Source organism: Thamnophis sirtalis, unplaced genomic scaffold (genome assembly GCF_051295495.1).
Source record: "Thamnophis sirtalis isolate CommonGarterSnake01/CBP01778 unplaced genomic scaffold, rThaSir2_p1.2 scaffold_13, whole genome shotgun sequence".
Lineage (NCBI taxonomy): Eukaryota > Metazoa > Chordata > Lepidosauria > Squamata > Natricidae > Thamnophis > Thamnophis sirtalis.
The window spans coordinates 7,489,640-7,514,133 of record NW_028261393.1 but is presented as its reverse complement, the minus strand read 5'-3'; the positions used below and the strand labels follow the sequence as shown (position 1 = coordinate 7,514,133).

General features: G+C 45.6%; 1 protein-coding gene across 1 annotated transcript in view; it reads left to right on the top strand.

The window, feature by feature from the left end:
- Positions 1-1,303: 1,303 nt before the first annotated feature.
- Positions 1,304-24,494, top strand: part of LOC106545114 (uncharacterized) — a 30,202-nt gene continuing 7,011 nt past the window's right edge. The window contains exons 1-2 of the mRNA XM_087727807.1: positions 1,304-1,367; positions 3,798-3,917. Of these exons, the coding sequence (XP_087583933.1) occupies positions 1,319-1,367; positions 3,798-3,917 (169 nt within the window). The 5' untranslated portion in view covers positions 1,304-1,318. The remainder of the gene's footprint in view (positions 1,368-3,797; positions 3,918-24,494) is intronic.

Below are 24,494 nucleotides of genomic sequence, written 5' to 3'. Positions count from 1 at the left end.
AAAGTCAAGGCCATCTCCACGGAAACCCACGACTGGCCAGAGGGAGTGACTTCTGCAACCGCTGAAATTGCTTCGTTGGGGAATGTGACTGATGGCACACCTAGCGGGGAGGGGGGAACAGGGCCAGAGGCCAGGTGTGAATTGGGTGGAGCCAAAGCTGGCTTTACTTGGTCCATGCCAACCTGGCGCTCCTAATAAACAATTAGGTTTTTGTTGAAATTTTGCTTGAGGCTCCTGCTTTTATTAAGGCATCCGTTGGAACCCTGACAGTGTCCTTTATACATGCACAGAAGACACTTCCATTGAAAGAAAGTGGAAGGACAGACAAATTGCTTCTTTCAGAGAGAGGGAGGGAGGGAGGAGGAGAAGGAGGGGGAGAGAGGGAGGGAGGGAAAGTGAGGGAGGGTAAGGGAGGGAGGGAAAGGGAAGGAGGAAGGGAGATAGAGATAGAGGGAGGGAGAGAGAAAGAGGGTGGGAGAGAGGGAGGGAGGGACAGGGAAAGGGAGAGAGGGAGAGAGGGAGAGAAGGAGAAAGGGAGAGGGAGAGAGAGATGGAGAGAGATGGAGAGAGGGAGCAGGTGTGGTAGGGAGGGAGAGGGACAGGGAGTGGAAGAGATAGGGCGGCAGGGAGGGGGATGAAGGGAGAGGGAGGGAGAGGGAAGGAGAGAGAGAAAGAGAGAGAGTTTGGTGTAGTGATTAAGACATGATGCTAAAACTTCTAGGCCCGTCGTAGGCATGATAGCTGATTGGGTGACGTTGGGCCAATCACCAAAGAGGCAGTGAATTCTAGCCCCGTCTTAGGCAAAAAAGTCAGTTGGATTATTTTGTGCCAGTTTCTCTCTCTCCCTCTCTCCCTCCCTCTCTCTCTCTCCCTCTTTCTTTCTCTCTCCAACTGTCCTTCGCAGATCACCGTGGGGAAAATAAGAGGAAAAAGGAATATTAGGTACGCTCACTCCCTTGAGTTATTTGCACAGATAGCGAAGGCGAGATGTAAACAAACGAACAAGCCATTAAAAAAATTACATAAAAACAAATAAGTATTACTTGGAGAGGTTACCTTATGGCCACTCTGGAAGGCGAATTGACCTCCAAAGTCTGTGCAGAAGGTAGACACCGCGGTAATAATCAGAGACAACTTTGAATTTTCAGGGGTAATAAAACAGTGTTTCATATCCGTGTGTGTGTGTGTGTGTGTGTGTGTGTGTGTGTGTGTGTACACAGATGTCTTGTGTGTTGTTTTGCAGAACCTCCTGGCCACACCCTTGCATTCCTTCAAGAAGAGATTTGTCTTCTTTAACATCTGTGCCTGAGTCATCATCATGCAGCTTCTGCTGGGGCTCTTCTTCTCCTCCGTCCTTCTGATGACAGGTATGATCAGGGTTGTCCTCCAGGGGGGGGGGGGAGGTCAGTGGCGCTAAGGAGATTCCTCCACATTGACCACTTGCAGGGGGTCGCTTAGGGCTGTGAAAAGTCTTGCGAAGTGCTCAAAGATGATGTGGTTTGGTTAGTGGTGGGTTGCTAATCCCGTTCCAACCGGTTTGGTTGGAACGGGGCCGGCGGTGTCCTCGTGGCACGCGCGCAGTTCACGCATGCGTCTTAGCGCCTGCACGATGCTCCAGCTGCTCGTGGAGACTCACGCAGGTGCTGTATATGCCATCCAGCTGCTTGCGGAGAATCGCGCAGGCGCTGTATGTGCCATGCGCCTGCGTGGAAGCGCAGAAGCCTTCAAAGACCGGTAAGGAGGGCGGGCGGGTGGGTGGGCCCTTCGCCATTCCCGGAAGTTACTTACTTCTGGGTTCGCCAACCAACCGGTTTGCGGGGACCGCCACGAACCGGTTGAAACCCACCCCTGGGTTTGGTGGGGGGGGGGGGGAAAGAAATAGACCAAAGATCATTGAAAAGTCTTTACCTCACATTCATTTACAAGGGTTGCAGGATCCCAGAGTCACACAGTCACCACTTGCAACGTTCCCAGCCAGGATCTGCCACACTCATGGCCATGTTTCATATGGCCATGTTAGCCCTGGAAGAACCATTAAACAAAAGAAGCACATGTTTAGGACATCAAGGAAAAGGAGACGCCACAGAGATTTCCTCCCTAGTTACACGTCCTTAGTTAATTAATCAGTTACTACCAACCTGCATCCATTGATGACCTGTACACTGCACGAGTCAAAAAGAGGGCCGTGAAAATATCTACACACCCCTCACATCCTGGACATAAATTGTTTCAACTCCTACCCTCAAAATGACACTATAAGGCACTGCACACCAGAACAACTAGACACAAGGACAGTTTCCCCCCCCCGAAAGCTGTCACTCTCATAAATAAATAATTCCCTCAACACTGTCAAACTATTCACTAAGTCTGCATTACTATTACTATTAGTCTTCTCATCGTTCCTGTCGCCCATCTCCTCCCACTTATGAGTGCAGGATTGTAAGTTTATTTCTTGTATCCTTACGATTTGTATTGATATTGTTTCCTGATTGCTTATTTGTATCCTATGACTATCATTAAGTGTTCTACCTTATGATTCTTGACAAATGTATCTTGTCTTTTTATATACACTGAGAGCATCTGCACCAAAGACAAATTCCTTGTGTGTCCAATCACACTTGGCCAATAAATAATTCTATTCTATTCTATTCTATCTATTCTATTCTATTCTATTCTATTCTATTCTATTCTATTCTATTCTATTCTATTCTATTCTATTCTATTCTATTCTATTCTATTCTATTGTTCTTGATGAATGTATTTTATTCTCCTTATGTCCACTGAGAGCATAAGCACCAAAGACAAATTCCTTGTGTCTCCAATCTCACTTTGCCAATAAATAATTCTATTCTATTCTATTCTATTCTATTCTATTCTATTCTATTCTATTCTATTCTATTCTATTCTATTCTATTCTATTCTATTCTATCCTATTCTATTCTATTCTATTCTATTGTTCTTGATGAATGTATTTTATTCTCCTTATGTCCACTGAGAGCATCTGCACCAAAGACAAATTCCTTGTGTCTCCAATCACACTTTGCCAATAAAGAATTCTATTCTATTCTATTCTATTCTATTCTATTCTATTCTATTCTATTCTATTCTATTCTATTCTATTCTATTCTATTCTATTCACTATTTTATTACTGTAGGAAGTTAGCACATACCCCTTTCTAATATTTCCTAGAAATATTCTAGGAAATATTAGGAAGGCAGAATATTATATTTCCCTGGATGAGAAATGGAGAAACATGTTTTTTTTAGGCAGGAAGCAGACTCACTCTTAATAGCCCCACCCTCCTCATTAGCCCACAGCAGATATTAGCATTTTACTATAGCAGAGCTGGAAGGGAACTTTGAGGTCTTCTAGTCCAACCCCCTGCCTAGGCAGGAAACCCTATACTACCTCAGACAAATGGTTATCCAATCTTTTCTTAAAAACCTCCAGTGTTGGAGCATTCACAACTTCTGGAGGCAAGTTGTTCCACTGATTAATTGTTCTAACTGTCAGGAAATTTCTGATTAAGAGATAGCTAAGTCTATTCATAGGCAAATGCAATAGGCAAGATCCAACCAAGGCATCTAGCAACCGAACTCACATGACACCTGGGAAGATTACATCACCCAGCAAGGCTCAACCAAGTTTGGGACTCAAAACACAACCTACAGCTACCCCTGCATGGCCCAATGGGAGTCTGACAACCAATCAGAATACAAGCTCAAATTCAAAAGCCCAGAGGGGGATAAACCCTATCCTATGTTCTTAGCTCCTCCTGCTTTCCCTCCCTTTCCAGGCAATTCCTTGAGGTGTGAACATTGTTCATCTCCCAGTTCAGAACCATGTTCTGGTTCAATGAAAGAATGTCCTTATCAGAATGCAACCTGCATGACTCTGACGACTGAAATGACAATACGTGAGTAAGGCATGCCTCATAAATCCTGTGATCACCACATTGGTGATGTTCCTTCAGGTCCTCCAACAGTGCCTCCATCGCCACTGAAAAAAAGGCCCACCCATCACCATCCTCTTCTTCTCTTCGCTGCTTCTTTCCCCACCGTTGCAAACTTCTACAGAGGCTTTGGTCTTCGCCTAATGCAGGGGGTGTCAAACCCGATTTCATCAGGGTTGTGTTTGGCCTCGGGAGAGGGACACGGGGTGGGCAGGATGGACGTTGGCAGCTTGATGTCCCTCACGTCAGGAGCACCTATGGTGCAGGGGTGAAATCCAGCAGGTTCTGACAGGTTCTGGAGAACCAGTAGCGGAAATTTTGAGTAGTTCGGAGAACCGGCAAATGCCACCTTTGGCTGGTGCCAGAGTGGGTGGGAATGGAGATTTGCAATATCCTTGTCCTGCCTGGCCCACCAAGCCACAGCCACAGAACTGGTAGTAATTTTATTTTTAATTTCACCTCTCCTGTGGTGAGTCTGTGGGATCTTCCCGCAGCTCTCTGCCAGTGAAAGCGCAGCCCGGGAGGCCGTTGTGGCTGAAAACGGAGTGTGGCTCTCCCATGCTCCATTTTCACGGGTAGAGGCCCCATGGGCTGGTCGTTTGCTGTTTCTAGGGTGGTGCCAGGGGCCAGATCTAAGCACCCTGAAGGCCAGATCTGGCCCACGGGCCTTGAGATTGACATCTCTGACCCAATGCATTTGAAGTAGGGTATTGTGAGCCTGGTTGTGTAGATCAGGAGTCCCCAACCCTCTGGGCTGCAGCCCACAACCAGGCCTTGTGCTTTTCAGAAGCGGGACATGGAAGGGGTAAGGGAGCAGAAGTGTGCATCCCCTCATTTCTGAGAACCGAGTGAGCAGAGGACTGCAGAACCATCCCCTCTCTCACACCCCCTCACTGTTCCGCAAAGCCAGGATATTTAGGGAACTCTGGCGCAGATAGCTTTGGAAACCCTGAATTGCTTTAGCTCTGAGGGACGGCTCTAATCACTGACATTTACCACGGCAGCGCAGTGGTTAGAGTGCAGTACTGCAGGCTTCTTCTGCTGCCTGCCGGCTGCCTGCAATTTGGCAGATCAAATCTCACCAGACTCACGGTTGACTCAGCCTTCCCTCCTTCCGAGGTGGGTCAAATGAGGACCCAGATTGTTGAGGAGCAAGAGGCTGACTCTGTAAACCGCTTAGAGAGGGCTGGGAAGCACCGTGAAGCAGTATATAAGTCTAAGCTCTCTTGCTATTTCTCTCTCCCTCCAGTGGTGAAAATCATAACCACCATGAAAAGTTGCTTTCAGACAGAGGCGTGCAAGAAACTACAAGAACAGAAAGGGAGCATTTTACCCAGCCCGTTACCAAATGTGACAGACATTATTCCTGGTTTTCAAATTGGGGCTACTATTATAGATGTTATCTGCAGAAGTAGAGCCCCTTCCTCTTTTGCATCCATCTTCCTAGCCTTCCTTGGGCTCCTCCTGATGAAGCTTCTCTTCTAAAGCTCTTCTTTCCACCCAAGAAGTTGTCCCCTTTTTCTTGGCCTGTATATCCAGCTGATCGGGAAGCTCTTGGACGCTAAGCATCCGTTTCTCTAATTCCCTACATGGAAACTGATTAAGCAGGCAGGAATTGAATCAGCAGCCTTGTGTGTTGGAAGAAAACGGAACAATGGAAAGAGAAAACAATAAACAAATGAATTCCAGTCGTTTCCTGGTTGTTTTGATTTGGGATAGGGGGGAAAAATCCACCTTTTTAAAAATTCTACGGGGATAGATATAATTTGCCATTCTCCTAATATTGCTTGCCTTCCTCCTGATTTGATCTGATATCTGGATTTATATTTACTTTTATTTATTTGTATATCAAATGTAGAAAACTGCCCATCGGACTGAGAGGTTTGATTCCCCAACCCTTATAGGCTCTTTTATTTGACCAGTTGCTTCTTTTATTTTGTTCTGTTTATGCCATCTCGATGCTGAGAGCAACTCCATGAATTATTTTTTCTTCTTTCCAGTTTAGTTTACAGTCCCAGAGTTCCCTAGTGTTCTCCTGTTGAAAAAAAGAAAGAAAGCCCCAGGGATGCATGTAGGAATTTGAGCTGGCACAAAGGTGTGCTTATTAAATCTCCGTCCCCCACTCTCTCTCTCTCTCACACACACACACACAGACAGGGGAGGGAGGAGGAGGGAGGGAGAGAGAGAGGGAGGGAAGGGAAAGAGAGAAAAAGAGAGTCAGAGAGGGGGAGGGAAAGAGAGAGAGGGGGGGAGAGAGGGGGGGAGAGGGGGGGAGAGAGAGGGGGGGAGAGAGAGCAAAAAGGGGGAAGAATAAAACAGAAACGGAGACAGGAGGGAGAGAGAAAGAGAGGTGGGAGGGAAAGAGAGAGAAACACAGAGGCAGAGAGGGGGGAGGGAAAGAGAGAGAAACAGAGAGAAGGGGGAATGCAAGTGGTGGCAGGAAAACTTAAGGTTGTGACTTTTTGGCTGGGAGAATAGTTCCCAAAGATCCTGGGAACAACATCACAATATTCCGTCCAGAAGAGCTAAAAGCAGCTCGGAATTCTACGCAGGACCATGGAACTCCCAGGCAGAGGATCCAAGATTGAGGAAGACAGAGGCCACCCCAAAAAAATGGCTGAGAAGGCCATTTTTTTAAAAAAATACACCCGTATAATTTTATTACGGGTTTTAAGACGGAAAATCGACACCAATAAAATTCATATAAAGAACAGAGAAGGAAAGAAATCAAAGGGAAAGCTAAAACGGCAAGAGAGGAAAATAAAGTGAGACCAAAAGAGAACAGAATACAAAGACGTACTTTCTGATCTCATTCACAGCAATTATAGGTACAAGTACAAATTTATTCTCAAAACACAACTTTCTATAATCTATCTTATCAAATCATCAAAACCATAAATCGTAAATTCCTTTCCTTCCGTAAAAGTTTCCGGTCTCTTGGAAGCTTCTCCTTGGCTAGCTCAGGAACGGTTGGTTATAAAAGTTGGTTAAAAACTAGCTCAGGAACGGTTAGTTATAAAAGTTGGTTATAAAAACTAGCTCAGGAACGGTTGGTTATAAAAGTTGGTTATAAAAACTAGCTCAGGAACGGTTGGTTATAAAAGTTGGTTAAAAACTAGCTCAGGAACGGTTAGTTATAAAAGTTGGTTATAAAAACTAGCTCAGGAACGGTTGGTTATAAAAGTTGGTTATAAAAACTAGCTCAGGAATGGTTGGTTATAAAAGTTGGTTATAAAAACTAGCTCAGGAACGGTTGGTTATAATAGTTGGTTATAAAAACTAGCTCAGGAACGGTTGGTTATAAAAGTTGGTTATAAAAACTAGCTCAGGAACGGTTGGTTATAATAGTTGGTTATAAAAACTAGCTCAGGAACGGTTGGTTATAAAAGTTGGTTATAAAAACTAGCTCAGGAACGGTTGGTTATAATAGTTGGTTATAAAAACTAGCTCAGGAATGGTTGGTTATAAAAGTTGGTTATAAAAACTAGCTCAGGAATGGTTGGTTATAAAAGTTGGTTAAAAACTAGCTCAGGAACGGTTAGTTATAAAAGTTGGTTAAAAACTTGCTCAGGAATGGTTGGTTATAAAAGTTGGTTAAAAACTAGCTCAGGAACGGTTAGTTATAAAAGTTGGTTATAAAAACTAGCTCAGGAATGGTTGGTTATAAAAGTTGGTTAAAAACTAGCTCAGGAGCGGTTAGTTATAAAAGTTGGTTATAAAAACTAGCTCAGGAACGGTTGGTTATAAAACCTGGTTATAAAAACTAGCTCCGGAATGGTTGGTTATAAACGTTGGTTATAAAAACTAGCTCAGGAATGGTTGGTTATAATAGTTGGTTATAAAAACTAGCTCAGGAACGGTTAGTTATAAAAGTTGGTTATAAAAACTAGCTCAGGAACGGTTGGTTATAAAAGTTGGTTATAAAAACTAGCTCAGGAATGGTTGGTTATAAAAGTTGGTTATAAAAACTAGCTCAGGAACGGTTGGTTATAAAAGTTGGTTATAAAAACTAGCTCAGGAACGGTTGGTTATAAAAGTTGGTTATAAAAACTAGCTCAGGAACGGTTGGTTATAAAAGTTGGTTAAAAACTAGCTCAGGAACGGTTGGTTATAAAAGTTGGTTATAAAAACTAGCTCAGGAATGGTTAGTTATAAAAGTTGGTTAAAAACTAGCTCAGGAACGGTTGGTTATAAAAGTTGGTTAAAAACTAGCTCAGGAACGGTTAGTTATAAAAGTTGGTTAAAAACTAGCTCAGGAACGGTTAGTTATAAAAGTTGGTTATAAAAACTAGCTCAGGAACGGTTGGTTATAAAAGTTGGTTATAAAAACTAGCTCAGGAATGGTTAGTTATAAAAGTTGGTTAAAAACTAGCTCAGGAATGGTTAGTTATAAAAGTTGGTTATAAAAACTAGCTCAGGAACGGTTGGTTATAAAACCTGGTTATAAAAACTAGCTCAGGAACGGTTGGTTATAAAACCTGGTTATAAAAACTAGCTCAGGAATGGTTGGTTATAAAAGTTGGTTATAAAAACTAGCTCAGGAACGGTTGGTTATAAAAGCTGAGCGAAGAGGCAGAGTGGACAGGAGGTTTGGGGGAGAGGGAGGGAAGGAGATAGCAATAGCCATAGCACTTAGACTTATATACCGCTTCATAGTGCCTTGGAGCTCTCTCTAACCAATTCACTGAGTCCATAGATTGCCCCCAATGGTCTGGATGTTTGTGTTTGTAAAAGGAAGGACTGCAGTCATGCAAGACACTCTGGGAATAAAAATCCCAGCAAACGTTATTGGGGTTGGTTGATGCTGGAAGTAAAGGATTGTTGATATGAAATCATGGTTGGAAGAAATATCCAACCGGTTCATTCCAAGTGGAGAAAAAGACCCTGGAAACACGGAGGCTGATTGGAAAGATGGCTTATGGAGGGACAGGAGCAGAGGTGGGTTCCTACCAGTTCGCATCTATTCAGTAGAACCGGTTCGTCAAATCTACCGAGCCGGTTAGAAGAGGTTCCACCAGTGGAGCCGGAAAGCAGGCCACACCTACAGAAGAGGTTCCAAAATTTTTTGAAACCCACCACTGGTCCTTGGATATGATTATTCTACACTATCATGCTCCTAATTATAAAACTCAGTGCCTCTGTGAAAGGTAAGGATGACTACTGCGTTTGTGGTGCAATCAGAACATTGCGTGTGTTGAAGTTGTTTTAACGCAAACCAAAGATGCCTTTTAAAAAATAAGTTTCCATCATATTCTTATGCATGCCAGTGCTGTGTGTGAGGTAATTTAAGGTGGTTCTGACAAGTGTTGTCGGCATCTTTATATCCGGTCACATGGGCGGCAAGCCACTCCCATCCAGTCACATGGGTGGCAAGCCACTCCCATAAAGGAGGCCACACCCACAGAGTAGGTTCGAACAATTTTTGAAACCCACCACTGGACAGGAGGACCACATGGGTTTGAGGTCCTGGGCAGCTGACCGCAGGGAGTGGAGAGTGAGAGGTATTTATACCCTCTCTTGGGCCTTGCCCTTGAGCTTCCTGTTCCTGTGCAAGATCATGTATTCTATTGGTTGTCAGACTCCCATGGGGCTATGCAGGGGTCAGAGCTAACTTTGTAGGATGCCTGAGTTAAGTTTGGTTGAAGCCACGGCTCTCTGAGATGATGTAATGAGGAAGTTTGTATCCTGACAGGGTGTTGGGCTATTCCTCTTGTGTCTTCATGGCTTTCCTGGTTTGGATCTTGAGTGGGAGCTGATGCTACCATTCTACCTAATTCTGCCTTGGTTCAAAATATTCTGTCTTGAATGGATTAGCAAATGTGTATTTCTAAAAGCTGCCTCTTCAGCTTGGTATCCGGTTGGGGGAACCCTGACAGTGTCCTCTGTACATGAACAGAACACACTTCCATTGAAAGAAAGTGGAAGCGAGAGGCAGATTGCTTCCAACATGTTTTTTTCAGAGAGAGAGAGGGAGGGAGGGGGAGAGGGAGAAAGGGGGTGAGAGAGGGAAGGAGGGATAGAGAGAGAGGGAGGAAAAGAGAGACAAAGGGGGAGAGAGAAAGAGAAGGAGGGAGGGAGGGAGGGAGAGAGAGAGAGAGAGAGGGAGGGAGAGAGAGTGTGTGTTTGGTGTAGTAATTAAGACATGATGCTAAAACTTCTAGGCTCATCATAGGCGTGATAGCTGATTGGGTGACGTTGGGCCAATCACCAAAGAGCCAGTGAATTCTAACCCCGTCTTAGGCAAAAAAGTCAGTTGGATTATTTTGTATCAGTTTCTCTCTCTCCCTCTCTCCTTCTCTCTCTCTTTCTCTCTCCAACTGTCCTTCACAGATCACAGTGGGGAAAATAAGAGGAAAAAGGAATATTAGGTACGCTCACTCCCTTGAGTTATTTGCACAGATAGCGAAGGTGAGATGTAAACAAACGAACAAGCCATTAAAAAATTACATAAAAATAAATAAGTATTACTTGGAGAGGTTACCTTATTGCCACTCTGGAAGGCGAATTGACCTCCAAAGTTTGTGCAGAAGGTAGATACCGCAGTAATAATCAGAGACAACTTTGAATTTTCATGGGTAATAAAACAGTGTTTTGTGTGTGTGTGTGTGTGTGTGTGTGTGTGTGTGTGTGTGTGTGTACACAGATGTCTCGCGTGTTGTTTTGCAGAACCTCCTGGCCACACCCTTGCATTCCTTCAAGAAGAGATTTTTCTTCTTTAACATCTGTGCCTGACTCATCATCATGCAGCTTCTGCTGGGGTTCTTCTTCTTCTCTGTCCTCCTAACTGCAGGTATGGTCAGGTCCCCTCTGGGTTGGGGGAGAAGGTCAGTGGAGCCGAGGAGTTTCCTCCACACTGACCATTTCCAGGGGGCCTCCTAGGGCAGCGAAAAGCCTTGAGAAACACTCAAAGATGGAGTGGTTTGCTGGGGGGAAAAAAGGTAGGTGTAGAGTCAGAGTAGACCAAACATCATTGAAAAGTATTCAACTCAAGAGAGAATTTGCCACATTCATGGCCAGAGGTGTGATGTTCCTGGTTTAGCCTGGATTGGGGTTTTTTCCTTTTGGTCTTTTTTTCTCATTGTCTTTATCCGTTATATGCAACTTTAATGTACATTGTTAAAAAAGAAATTACTTCCAATGAGGGCTGCCATTTTGGGGGCATCAGTTGGCCTTCCTCTGGCCTTAATCCAGATAATTGAACAAGGGTCCTGAGCAGAGGTGGGATTCAGCAGGTTCTGACCACTTCCGGAGAACCGGTAGCGGAAATTTTGAGTAGTTTGGAGAACTGGTAAATACCACCTCTGGCTGGCCCCGCCCCCACCTCATCTCTGCCTCCCGAGTCCCAGCTGATTGGGAGGGAATGGGGATTTTGCAGTATCCTTCCCCTACCAATCCCACCAAGCCGTGCCCCACCTACAGAACCGGTAGTACAAAAGTTTTTGAATCCCACCGCTGCTCCTGAGGTGGGCTTTTTGAGCTTCATGATCACACAACCTGGCCAAAATGTCTCTTCTTAAAGTCAAGTCTTTAGAAGTAGCCCTTGACTTACAAAAATTCACTTAGTGACCGTTCAAACCTATGACGGCACTGAAAAAAGTGACTTATGACTGTTTTCACACTCATAACCATTGAGGCATCCCCATGGTCACTAAATTCAGACATTATATATCATTGCATATTTGTGTATATGTGTGTGTATGTGTATGTGTATCTATATCTCTATATCTCTCTATCTCTCTATCTCTATCTCTATCTCTATCTCTATCTCTATCTCTATCTCTATCTCTATCTCTATCTCTATCTCTATCTATCTCTATCTCTATCTCTATCTCTATCTCTCTATCTGTGTCTGTCTGTCTGTCTATCTATCTATCTATCTATCTATCTATCTATCTATCTATCTAGATATCTATCTATCTATCTAGATATCTAGATATCTAGATATCTAGATATCTAGATATAGAGATAGAGATAGAGATAGAGATAGAGATAGAGATAGAGATAGAGATAGAGATAGATATAGATGATATAGATATAGATATAGATATAGATATAGAGATAGAGATAGAGATAGAGATAGAGATAGAGATAGATGATATAGATATCTCTCTCTTTCTCTCTTTGTATCTATCTATCTATCTATCTATCTATCTATCTATCTATCTATCTATCTATCTATCTATCTGGTTATAATGACTATGATGATGTTTATATGTTAACACATTGGACACCGAGAGATGGAATGTGTGATATAAAACAGGCTTCGTAATGCTGAAAGTGTCTCTGGGACCCCATCCCTATCCTATGTTCTTAGCTCCTCCCACTTTCCCTTCCTCTCCAGGCAATTCCTTGAGGTGTGAACATTGCGAATCACCCATTTCAGAAATATGCTCTGGTTCAATGATTAGATGTCCCTATAAGAAAGCAATCTGCCTGACTATGACGACCGAAAGGAGATTGCGTGAGTAAGGCAGGAGACGTACTTCAGACAGATCCTGCAATCACCAGATTGGGGAGGGTCAGTCAGGTTTTTCCAACAGTGACACCCATCAACCTCTTCTTCTCTTTTCCTCTTCTTTCCCCACTTTCCCCACGGAGACTTTGGCCTTCACCTAATGCAGGGGTGTCCAACTTGATTTCGTTGAGGGCTGCACCAGGGTTGTGTTTGACCTTGCAGGGGGAGGGTGACAGGGGGGCAGGATGGACGAGGCCAGCTTGACATCACTTATGTCAGGGGCACCTGTGGTGGCCTGGGTGGGGCTGTGGGATCTTCCTGCAGCCCTCTGCCAGTGAAAACAGAGCTTGGGAGGCCATTGCAGCTAAAAATGGAGCTCAGGAAGGCTCCGTGCAGCCCTACTAAGCTCCGTTTTCACTGGCAGAGGCACTAGCAGAGCAGTGGTGGGATACAACCGGTAGGCCCGGTACGGGCGTGCCGGTGCTTGCTAAGAGCACCAGGTACCGTTCTTGTACAGTGCTCAGGAGGGCCCACTCGCCCACCCATCATCCTTACCTGTATTTGAGTCAATCGGGGCTTCCGCGCACGGAGCGTACGATGCTTGTGCGACACTCCACCAAGCAGCTGGAGCATTGTGGGCGATATGTACGCATGCGTGTGCTGTGCGCGTGCATGTACTGGGTGCCTGGCCTCATTGCACCATACCAATTGCACTGCGATCCGGAACCCACCACTGTAGCAGAGGCACTAGTCCTTCGCTGTTTCCAGGGCGGTGCCACGGGCTGGATCCAAGCACCCCACAGGCCTGATCCAGCCCACGGGCCTTGAGTTTGACACCCCTGACCCAATGCATTTGAAGTAGGGTATTGTGAGCCTGGTTGTGTAGATCAGGAGTCCCCAACCCTCTGGGCTGTAGCCCACGACCAGGCCTTTTGCTTTTCAGAAGCGGGACGACATAGAAGGGGCAGGGGAGCACAAGTGTGTATCTCAGCATTTCTGAGCAGAGACCGAGCGGCGTACTGCAGAACCATCCCCCCTCTTCCACCCCCTCGCTGGTCCGCAAAGCCAGGATGTTTAGGGAACTCTGGTGTAGATAGTATTGGAAACCTGAATTGCTTTAGCTGTGAGGGACAGCTCTAATCACTGACATTTACCACGGTGGCGCAGTGGTTAGAGTGCAGTACTGCAGGCTTCTTCTGCTGCCTGCCGGCTGCCTGCAATTTGGCAGGTCGAATCTCACCAGACTCACGGTTGACTCAGCCTTCCATCCTTCCGAGGTGGGTCAAATGAGGACGCAGATTGTTGAGGGGCAAGAGGCTGACTCTGTAAACTGCTTAGAGAGGGCTGGAAAGCACCGTGAAGCAGTATATAAGTCTAAATGCTCTTGCTATTTCTCTCTTCCTCCAGCGGCGAAAAACGGAACCATCTTGAAAAGCTGTAGCCGGAAAGATGAGTGCAGGAAACTACAAGAACAGAAAGGGAAGATTGTACCCTGCCCGCTACCAAATATGTCATATACTATTCCTAGTTTTCAATTTGGGGCTGTTGTTAAAGACGTTATCTGCGAAGCCCCTCCCTCCTTTGCATCCTTCTTCCTAGCCTTCCTTGGGCTCCTCCTGATGAAGCTTCTCTTCTAAAGCTCTTCCTTCCACCCAAGAAGTTGTCCCCTTTTTCTTGGCCTGTATATCCAGCTGATCGGGAAGCTCTTGGATGCTAGGCATCTGTTTCTCTAATTCCCTAAATGAAAACTGATTAAGCAGGCAGGAATGTAATCAGCAGCCTTGTGTTTTGGAAGAAAACGGAACAATGGAAAGAGAAAACAATAAATAAATGAATTCCAGTCGTTGCCCGGTTGTTTTGATTTGGGATACGGGAGGGAAATCCACCCTTTTCTTGTTCTATGTGGATAGATATAATTGGCCCTTCTCCTCATATAGCTTGCCTTCCTCCTGATTTGATCTGATATCTGGATTTATATTTACTTCTATTTATTTGTACAGGGTGGGGCATAACCTTTTCCTAGGGGGTCACAGCAACACTTGTAATAACAACACAAATAATTCATACACCATTCGAAAGCCCATCAAAAACTGAGTTTATTGACACGATTTAATAGTCAGTATGACCACCATTAGCCCTTCGAACAGCATTCAAACGAGGTGGATAAGAACACAACAAATCTTCAAACAGTTCCGTTCGATTTTCCAGATTTTTCAACACAGTTTCCAAATTCATTCTCAAAGTTTCAACCGAAACAAATTTAACATTTAATAGCTCATTCAATTCAGTTTTTTATGGGCTTTAAAATGAGGTGTCGCGGAAGTTGTAAACTGCTGTCGATCTTGCTGTGACCCCCTAGGAAAAGGTTATGCCCCGCGCTGGAAAATCTGGAAAATCGAACGGAACTGTTTGAAGATTTGTTGTGTTCTTATCCACCTCGTTTGAATGCTGTTCGAAGGGCTAATGGTGGTCATACTGACTATTAAATCATGTCAATAAACTCAGTTTTTGATGGGCTTTCGAATGGTGTATGAATTATTTGTGTTGTTATTACAAGTGTTGCTGTGACCCCCTAGGAAAAGGTTATGCCCCGCCCTGTACATCAAATGTAGAAAATCCCCCATCGGACTGAGAGGTTTGATTTCCCAACCCTTATAGGCTCTTTTATCTTGAAGTTGAGAGCAACTCTGTTCTGCCCCGGGCAATGAGTTTCTGCTCGGGTAGCCAGTTAACTCCACGCTTAGGAATATCTTTCAGATCACGTTTATTATCAGGCATCCTTAATAGCAAAACTTACAGTTCAGTGTTAAGATTCTTCTGACTTTCCATGATCTGTCCCATCACGTAGTGTAAGAAGACATTAATTCCTCTAACCCATGCTGCTGGTGCAAAGCTGCTTCTGGTAGTGCCGATGGCGATTCAGTGCGTGCCCAGTAATAAATCAATTTCCCGGGCAGAGTACCCCACTGCCCAATCAGGGAGCACAGATGTGGTCACATGTTATGGGACTACATTTCCCATAAGGTAGTAACATTTCCCATGAGGTAGTTTCTTAAAGGAGACAGCTCCCAATTCCTGTATTAGCTATATACTATTGGGACAGCACAAACTCCATGAATTATTTTTCTTCTTTCCAGTTTGGTTTACAGATCAAACTGAGTTTTCTAGTGGTCTCCTGTTAAAAAACAAAAAAGCCTCAGGGACGCATGTAGGGATTTGTGCTGGCACAGAGGTTTGTTAAATCTCTCTCTTCAGTGTTAGGTGTGTTTGACCTGATTTCATGGTTTTTCTTTCTCAAGTTATTAAGGGAATCAGTGGCGTTGTTCAATCAGTAACATGGTTGTTAAGTGAACCTGGTTTCCGCTTGGACTTGGCTTGTTGGAAGCTCACAAAAGGGGAATCACATCACCCCGGGACACTGCAACTGTCATAAATAGGAGTCAGTTCCCTAAGCGAAGCATCTGAATTTTGATCATGGGACCATGGGGACACGGCAATGGTCGTAAGTGTGAAAAATGATCCTAAGTCACTTTCTTCAGTGGTGTTGCAATGGTCACTGTTGGGGCCCAGCAGGAGCCGTTGGAGCTGTCGATGGACTCCGATAGCGAGGACTCCTATGAGTCAGCTATGGAAGATGTGGAGGACCCTGGGCAGGGTTCAGACTCAGAGCAGGGACCAGAGAGGCTGGTTGGCCACCAGGAGGCGCCTGAGGCGTGGAGCAGTGTGGAAGATCAAAGGGAGTTTGTCCCTGACGTCAAGCAATGGAGCAGTGGTGAAGATCAAAGGGAGTTTGTCCCTGACGCCAGGCAACAAAGGGCAGAGATACGGAGGCAGCAGTTATGGAGACAGACTCATAAGAGATAATCAAGCCCAGGTGGTTGTGGCTTGGCTCCTCCCAAGAGAGTATATAAGAAGAGACTTTGGGAGGAGTCCTTTTGCAGGACACAACCATTCGTAGTAATCTGGAGACCTCCTTGTTTGGTCTGCCTTGTGTTCCCGTGCCTGTTGGCATCTGGGTTGCTGCCAACGTCTTGCCAGTGATTTGTGTTTGGGCTTTCAGTCAACAGGATTATAATTGCTGTGAATAAAGAGTGGCAAACAGCTAAGCCTGTGTCTGCATTCATTACCGGACAGAAGGGGGCCAGAACAGGTCACTACATGAACTTTTGTAAGTTGAGGACTACCTGCACTGGGAAAACCACAGCTGTAACTATATGGACCCTTGCCAGCAAGGTATCATCTCTGGTTTTTAACATGATGTCTAGGTTTGCAGTATTTTTTCGTCCCAGGAAGCAAGCATCTTTAATTTCATGGCTGCAGTCATCTTGGAACCTGAGAAAATCTGCCTTGCTTTCATTTTTTCCCTTTTTAGGGAAGTGATGGGACTGGATGCCAAGATCCTAGGTTTTTTTTAAAAAATGTTGAGTTTCGTGGGTACTTTTCCACTCCTTCATCCTTATCTAGAAGCCCTTTCTTAGTTATTTCCCACTTCCTGCCCTTAGAGTAGTATCGCCTGCATCTCTGAGGTTGTCATTCTCTCCCTGCTGTACCAGTAGCTTTTTCTGATTGGTCGGTCAACCAGCCATCCCTGATTGGCTGGTGACTGGAATCTGGCTCTTTGAACGTTGAACAGAAGGAGGCTGGAGTGGGCTTCTGGGAGCTGTAGTCTACCGCAGAGACAATTGAATCGCAGTGCAGTGGAGCAGAACTACAGGGCCCAACAGCTCAGGAATGAAAATGGAAAAGGGCAAGGCAGCTCCGGGGAAAAGAAGAGGGGAGGAGAAGCAGGAGGAGAGAAGAGTCAGAAGAAGTAGGGAAGGAGTAGGGAAGCACTGTGAAAGCTCTGGAGAACTTTCGAGGGTAGGGGAAGAAAGATGGAGATGGAGGGAGGGAGAGAGATGGAGAGAAGAAGGGAGAGACAGAGAGGCAGAAAGGGAGGGAGGGAGTGTGAGGGAGGGAGAGGGAAAGAGAGAGGGAGAGAGGGAGAAAGGAAGTGAGAGAGAGAGAGGAGGGAGGGGAAGAGAAAGAGAGCAAATGAAAGAAACTGTTTTTTCTTAGAGAGAACTGCTGTGGCATCCTGGTTTGCATTCCTGCTGCCATTAAAAGAAGTAAAAGTCCTAATCCAATCCTAATTCCTCCTCTGGCTGCAGGTTCCTGATCCCCTGCACCCCTGGCTAGATAGGTGAGAGACCCTCAGACCTCTTTCCAGGTCTACAGAGGGAGGATCCAGAAGGAAGTGAGTGGGATGGCTGAGAAGTCATTTGGTCACAAAAAACCATTTCGGTGACTTTTATGTGTCTTCTACTCAAGAGCTGCAACGCCAAGTTTGATCTGCTACACTTCCTGCTATAATGTCCACTTAATCACCCTCTAATGGGCAGGGAGGAATCGTCTCTGTTCGGTTCCTTAGTGTTAGGAATATTGAGATGTAATACTTATTTATTTGTTAATTGTATTTGCTGCCTATCTCTCTGGAGGTCTAAGCTAGGAGGTAGATTCCTCCTTATCCATTAGTGGGTGAGTAAGCATCCATTAGCTGTTGCATTTTGCTGTGCATCTAGATGGTCCAAAAAACCTAACTGACTATGTTCTAATTTGGAGGAATAAGTTCAAAATCCCAGGACACATTTCCCAAGAACATTTAGAAGCAGCCCGAGTAAGTCGGAAAAGATATTATGATAAAGTCTTAAAGGCAAAGTAGTTTAATGAGCTAAAGTGCTGCAGTGGTTGGAATGCAGTTTGGCAGGCTACTTCAGTAATTTGGCAGTTCGAATCCCACCAAGCTCAAGGTGGACTCAGCCTTCCATCCTTCCAAGGTGGGTAAAATGTGGAGCCAAATTGTTGGGGGCAAAAGGCTGGCTATTTAAACCGCTTAGAGAGGGCTGTAAAAGCACCATAAAGGGGTATATAAGTCTAAGGGCTATTGCTACTTAGAAGGCAGAGTCCTGTAATCAATGCCTAGTAAATAAAGCAAACTACAGGCTAAGTGGCTAGGTTTCTACATAGTAAAGAAAACAATGCAAGGGGAAAATCCTACCATACCAGCCTCATTAGGAAATGGCACAATACAACTGACCCTGGCATGGCTTCACGGGTACTAAAGCCAAGGCATTCAATATTATTGCATCAAGCATGGTGTTAGGAATATAATCTAACGGTTGGGTTGGCAATATATAAATCATGTAACAATGCTATACCTGTTTCTTTAAATCATACTGTAAAATGTGATTGGTTGCTGTTTCCTCAATCGGCCATAAGAGGGAGCCAGAATGACTGTTAGCTCTCTCTGTTAGATGCTGGGCTGATCTGATCTGAGTTTTTTGGAAGCTGGAATTGCCATGAGCTATTGTAAGTTTTGCAACTGTTAGCAAACTTTGAGTACTGAACTGATTATATGATAACTGAACTACTGATACTATGTTATTTGGATTATCCCTTAACTGAAAGACATCGATGACTGACTGTCTTAACTGTGTATGATTTGGACTGTTTGATGGACTCTGATACCTCTATTTCCTCGAAAGTAAAAGCCTATTTAAACTGCGGTGTCTCTGTGTGCTGGTTTGTGTGTTCTCCAACACCACTCTCACAACGCTTCTCTGAATGTACTCGCTCTCCCAACGGGGAGCTTATCTAACACATGGGATGCAATACTGCAACCATTCCATGGAGAAATACATATCAATTCAGATCTAGGGAATAGTCAAAAGGAAGAGATTGGACAACCATTTGTCTGAAATAGTTATAGGGTTTGGACTAGAAGACCTCCAAGGTCCCTTCCAATTCTGCTATTCCATTCCATCCCACCCCATCCCATCCCATCCCATCCCATCCCATCCTGTCCTATCCTATCCTATCCTACTCTATTCTACCCTACCCTACCTTATCCTACCCTACCCTAATCTATTCTAATTTTTATTCTACTCTAAAAATAGAAAAAAATGTTAGACAACTGCAAACACATGTATAATGCAAGCGTGTGTAACTACCTTGGTTGAACACAAAATAGAAGCTGGTGAAACTCAAACAATTAGACGGCGTCCCGAAAGGATTCCTGAGCAGTTAAAAGAGATGTTACAAAATGAAGTAGAAGACAGAATAAAACCATTTATCAGCAACTGACCTTCCTCATTGTTTTAGTCCCAAATCCATGTGGGGACATGTGACTTTGTGTAAGCTTCAGGCAAATAAACAGAGGAACAAAGATTGATGGGTGGATTTGCTCTTGGATGGCCTGGGAGAGCCAAGCATTTAATCTCTTTGGATTAATTGAAGGATATTGGCAAATCCCCCTGGAACACCATGCCAAAGAAAGATGGCCTTTCCTGCATCAAAATGACTCAACATTTTTAGAATTTAGAATAACAGAGTTGGAAGGGACCTTGGAGGTCTTCTAGTCCAACCCCCTGCTTAGGCAGTGTTCTGCCCCCACCCACTCCATCCGGTAATGAACGCAGACACAGGTTTAGCTGTTTGCCACTCATTATTCACAGCAATTATAATCCTGTTGTCTGAAAACCCAGACACGACTCACTGGCAAGACTTTGGCAGCTGTGGGAAGTTATCATCCAGCCCACTCCCAGAAAAATGAAATATCCTAGGAAATATTGAAAAGGCAGAATATTTCTCTGGATGTGAAAAGAAGGAAACATGCTTTAAAAGACAGAATAATTTCCTGTAGCTTCCTGCCCATTCACACTTTGTCAATAGGCCATTGAGAAGGCCAGGCTAGCCCACTTTACATAATAAAGACTCCTCCACTCCAGCTGCAGGGGGAAGGGATATTACTCAACTAACCACAAGGCATCTGAGAACTCCTCACAGCCTAGAGAGTAGCCCCCTGATGGCACCATGGGAGTCTGACAACCAATCAGAATACATTTCTTACACAGGAACAGGAAACAGAGAGGTGGGACTAAACAGGGTATAAAAAGCCTAGCAAGCCCCTCCCTCAGTCCTTTTCTCTTCTTCTCCTCCTACATTGAAGCATGTGATCACCTTTTCTGGTCAGGGCTCAAGCCATGTGGTCCTGTCCAACAATAAACCATCTTTCCAAGCAGCCTCCATGTCTCCAGTGTCTTCTTCCAACTGTTTCTCCGCCCTTCGTTGCCTGGCGTCAGGGACAAACTCCCTTTGATCTTCCTCACTGCTCCACCATCGCCTCCTGGTGGCCAACCAGCCTCTCTGGTCCCTGCTCTGAGTCTAAACCCTGCCCAGGGTCCTCCACATCTTCCAGAGCAGACTCATAGGGTTCCTCGCTATTGGAGTCCATCGGCAGCTCCAATGGCTCCTGCTGGGCCACAACAGGCAGGAAACCCATTCCATTTCAGATTGGTTATCCAATCTCTTCTTTAAAAAGCCCAGCGTTGGAGCATTCACAATTTCCGGAGACAAGTTGTTCTACTGATTTCATTACTCTAACTGTCAGGAAATTTCTCCTTCCTCCTAGGTTGCCCTTTCTTAGTTCTTTTCCACTTCCTGCCCTTAGAGTAGCATCCCTGAGGTTCCCCGAGGTTCCCTGAGATTGCTGCTTTCTCCCTGCTGTACCAGTAGCTTTTTCTGATAGGTCGGTCAAGCAGCCTTTCCTGATTGGCTGGTGGCTGAATCTGGCTCTTTGAACGTTGAACAGAAGGAGGCTGGCTGGGCTTCTGGGAGCTGTAGTCTACCGCAGAGACAATTGAATCACAGTGCAGTGGAGCAGAACTACAGGGCTGGACAGCTCAGAAATGAAAATGGAAAAGAGCAAGGCAGCTCCGGGGAAAAGAAGAGGGGAGGAGAAGCAGGAGGAGAGAAGAGTCAGAAGAAGTAGGGAAGGAGTAGGGAAGCACTGTGAAGGCTCTGGAGAACTTTTGATGGTAGGGAGCGAGAGGGAGGGAGTAAGAGGAAGGGAGAGCGATAGAGGAAAAGAGGGAGGGAGAGAGGGAGGGGGAGAAGGAGGGGGAGGTAGAGGGGGAGAGAGAATGAGATAGAAGGGAAGAGGAAGAGAGGGGGAGGAAGGGGGGAAGGATGGAGAGAAGGAGAGGGAGGGTGAGAGGGAGATGGGGAGGGACAGAGGGAGGAGGAGGGCGAGAGGGAGGAAGGGAGAGAGATAGAGGAAATGAGGGAGGGAGAGAGGGAGGGGGAGGAGGGAGAGGTAGGGGGAGAGAGAGTGAGATAGAGGGGAAGAGGAAGAGAGGGAGAGAGGGAGGAAGGGGGAGGGAGGGAGAGAGGGAGAGAGGGAGGAAGGGGGAGGGAGGGAGAGAGGGAGAGAGGGAGGAAGGGGGAGGGAGGGAGAGAGGGAGAGAGGGAGGAAAGGGGAGGGATGGAGAGAGGGAGAGAGGGAGGAAGGGGGAGGGATGGAGAGAGGGAGAGGAAGGGAGAGAGGGAGACAGAGAGGGAGAGAGGGAAGAAGAGGGAGAGAGGGAGGAAGGGAGAGAGGGAGAGAGATAGAGGAAAAGAGGGAGGGAGAGAGGAAGGGGAGAAGGAGGGAGACAGTGGAGAGAGAAAGTGAGATAGAGGGGAAGAGGAAGAGAGGGAGAGAGGGAGGAAGAGGAGGGATGGAGAGAGGGAGAGGAAGGGAGAGAGGGAGACAGGGAGAGAGAGAGGGAGGATGACGGAGAGAGGGAGGAAGGGAGGAAGGGAGAGGGGGAGAGAGAGAAAGAGAAAGAAACTGTTTTTTCTTAGAGAGAACTGTTGTGGCATCCTGATTTGCATTCCTGCTGCCATAAAAGAAGTAAAAATCCTAGTCCAATCCTAATTCCTCCTCTGGCTGCAGGTTCCTGATCCCCTGCACCCCTGGCTAGACAGGTGAGAGACCCTCAGACCTCTTGCCAGGTCTACAGAGGGAGGATCCAGAAGGAAGTGAATGGGATGGCTGAGAGGTCACAAAAAACCGTTTCGGTGACTTATGTGTGTCTTCCACCGAAGAACTGCAACGCCACGTTTGAGCTGCTACACGTCCTGCCTGCTACAGTGGCCACTTAATCACCCACTAATGGATAGGGAGGAATCATGCCTCAATTCAGCCCTTCAGCATTACAAGTATTGAGACACTTGAGGCTGAGTAACACTTATTCATTTGTTAAATGTACTTGCTGCTTATCTCGCTGGAGGGCTACTTACATAAGCCAGGGATGGCTAACCTTTTGATCCTCACAAGCCGTGTGTGCGTGCCCACACCCATAATACAACATGTGAGCGACATTTCCCCCCCCTCCTGTCAGTGCTGCCCCCCTGGCATCCATGTGCAACCTCCCAACACCCCCCCCCCCCCACGGCCCCAGCATGGCTTTGCGGTACTAAAGCCAAGACATTCAGAATTATTGGATTAAGCTTGGGATGCAATACTGCAGACATTCCATGGGAAAATAGATATCAATTCGGGCCTAGAGATAGTCAAAAGAAAAAGATTGGACCACCATTTGTCTGAAATGGTTATAGGGTTTCCTGCCTGACCAGGGGGTTGGATTAGAAGACCTCCAAGGTCCCATCCAACTCTTCTGTTCTGTTCTGTTCTGTTCTGTTCTGTTCTGTTCTGTTCTATTCTATTCTATTCTATTCTATTCTATTCTATTCTATTCTATTCTATTCTATTCTATTCTATTCTATTCTATTCTACTCTACCCTACCCTACCATACCCTACCCTACCCTACCCTATCCTATCCTACCCTACCCCACCCTATCCTATCCTATTCACTCCACTCCACTCCATTCTACTCTACCCAACTCTATTCAGGTGTAACTAGCTTGGTTGAACACAAAATAGAAACTGGTGAAACTCAACCAATTAGACCAGTGTTTCTCAACCTTGGCAACTTGAAGATGTCTGGACTTCAACTCCCAGAATTCCCCAGCCAGCGAATGCTGGCTGGGGAATTCTGGGAGTTGAAGTCCAGACATCTTCAAGTTGCCAAGGTTGAGAAACACTGCATTAGACAATGTCCCTAATGGATTCCTGAGCAGTTAAAATAGATGCTATGAAATGAAGTAGAAAAGGTGGGACACCAGTGGGACAGTTTAAAACCATTGTCAGCAACTGGTGGTTCTTCATTGTTTTGGTTCCAAATCCACGCAAGGACAGGTGACTTTGTGTAAGCTTCAGGCAAATAAACAGAGGAGCAAAGATTGATGGGTGGATTTGCTTGTGGATGGCCTGGGTAGAGCCAAGTATACATATATTGTCTTTGGATTTAACTGAAGGATATTGGCAAATCCACCCTGGAACACCATGCCAAAGAAAGATGGCCTTTGCTGCACCAAAAGGACTCAAAAGTTTTAGAATTTAGAATAGCAGAGTTGGAAGGGACCTTGAAGGTCTTCTAGTCCAACCCCTTGCTTAGGCAGGAAACCCTACACCACTTCAGACAAATGGCTATCCAACATCTTCTTAAAGACTTCCAGTGCTGGGGCATTCACAATTTCTGGAGGCAAGCTGTTCCACTGATTAATTGTTCTAACTGTCAGAAAATTTCTCCTTAGTTCTAAGTTGCTTCTCTCCTTGATTAGTTTCCACCCATTGCTTCTTGTTCTACCCTCAGGTGCTTTGGAGAATAGTTTGACTCCCTCTTCTTTATGGCAACCCCTGAGATATTAGAACCCTGATATCATGTCACCCCTAGTCAGAGGTGGGTTGCAGGTGGTAGGCCCCAGTATGGGCATACCGGAGCCTGCCTGGAGCACCGGATACCGTTCCAGTAGGGTGCTGCGGAGGGCCCACCCACCCGCTCGAGATCCTTACCGGTCTTTTAAGTCTTTGGTGCTTTCGCCAACGTGCACGGTGCGTACAGCTCCTTCGCAACGCTCCGCTGAGCAGCTGGAGCATCGTGGAGGCTCGTGGAGGCGCTAAGACGCATGTGCACGCTGCATGTGTGTGAATGCATGCTGCGCGTGTCCATCTGGATGCCGCTGGGCCCGTTCCAACCATACCAGTTGGAACAGGATCGGGAACCCTCCACTGTCCCTAGTCTTTCTTTTGACTAGACTAGACATACCTAATTCCAGCAACTGTTCTTCATATGTTTTGGCCTACAGTCCTCCAATCATTTTTGTTGCTCTTCTCTGCACTCTTTCTAGAGTCTCCACATCTTTTTTTACATTGTGGTGACCA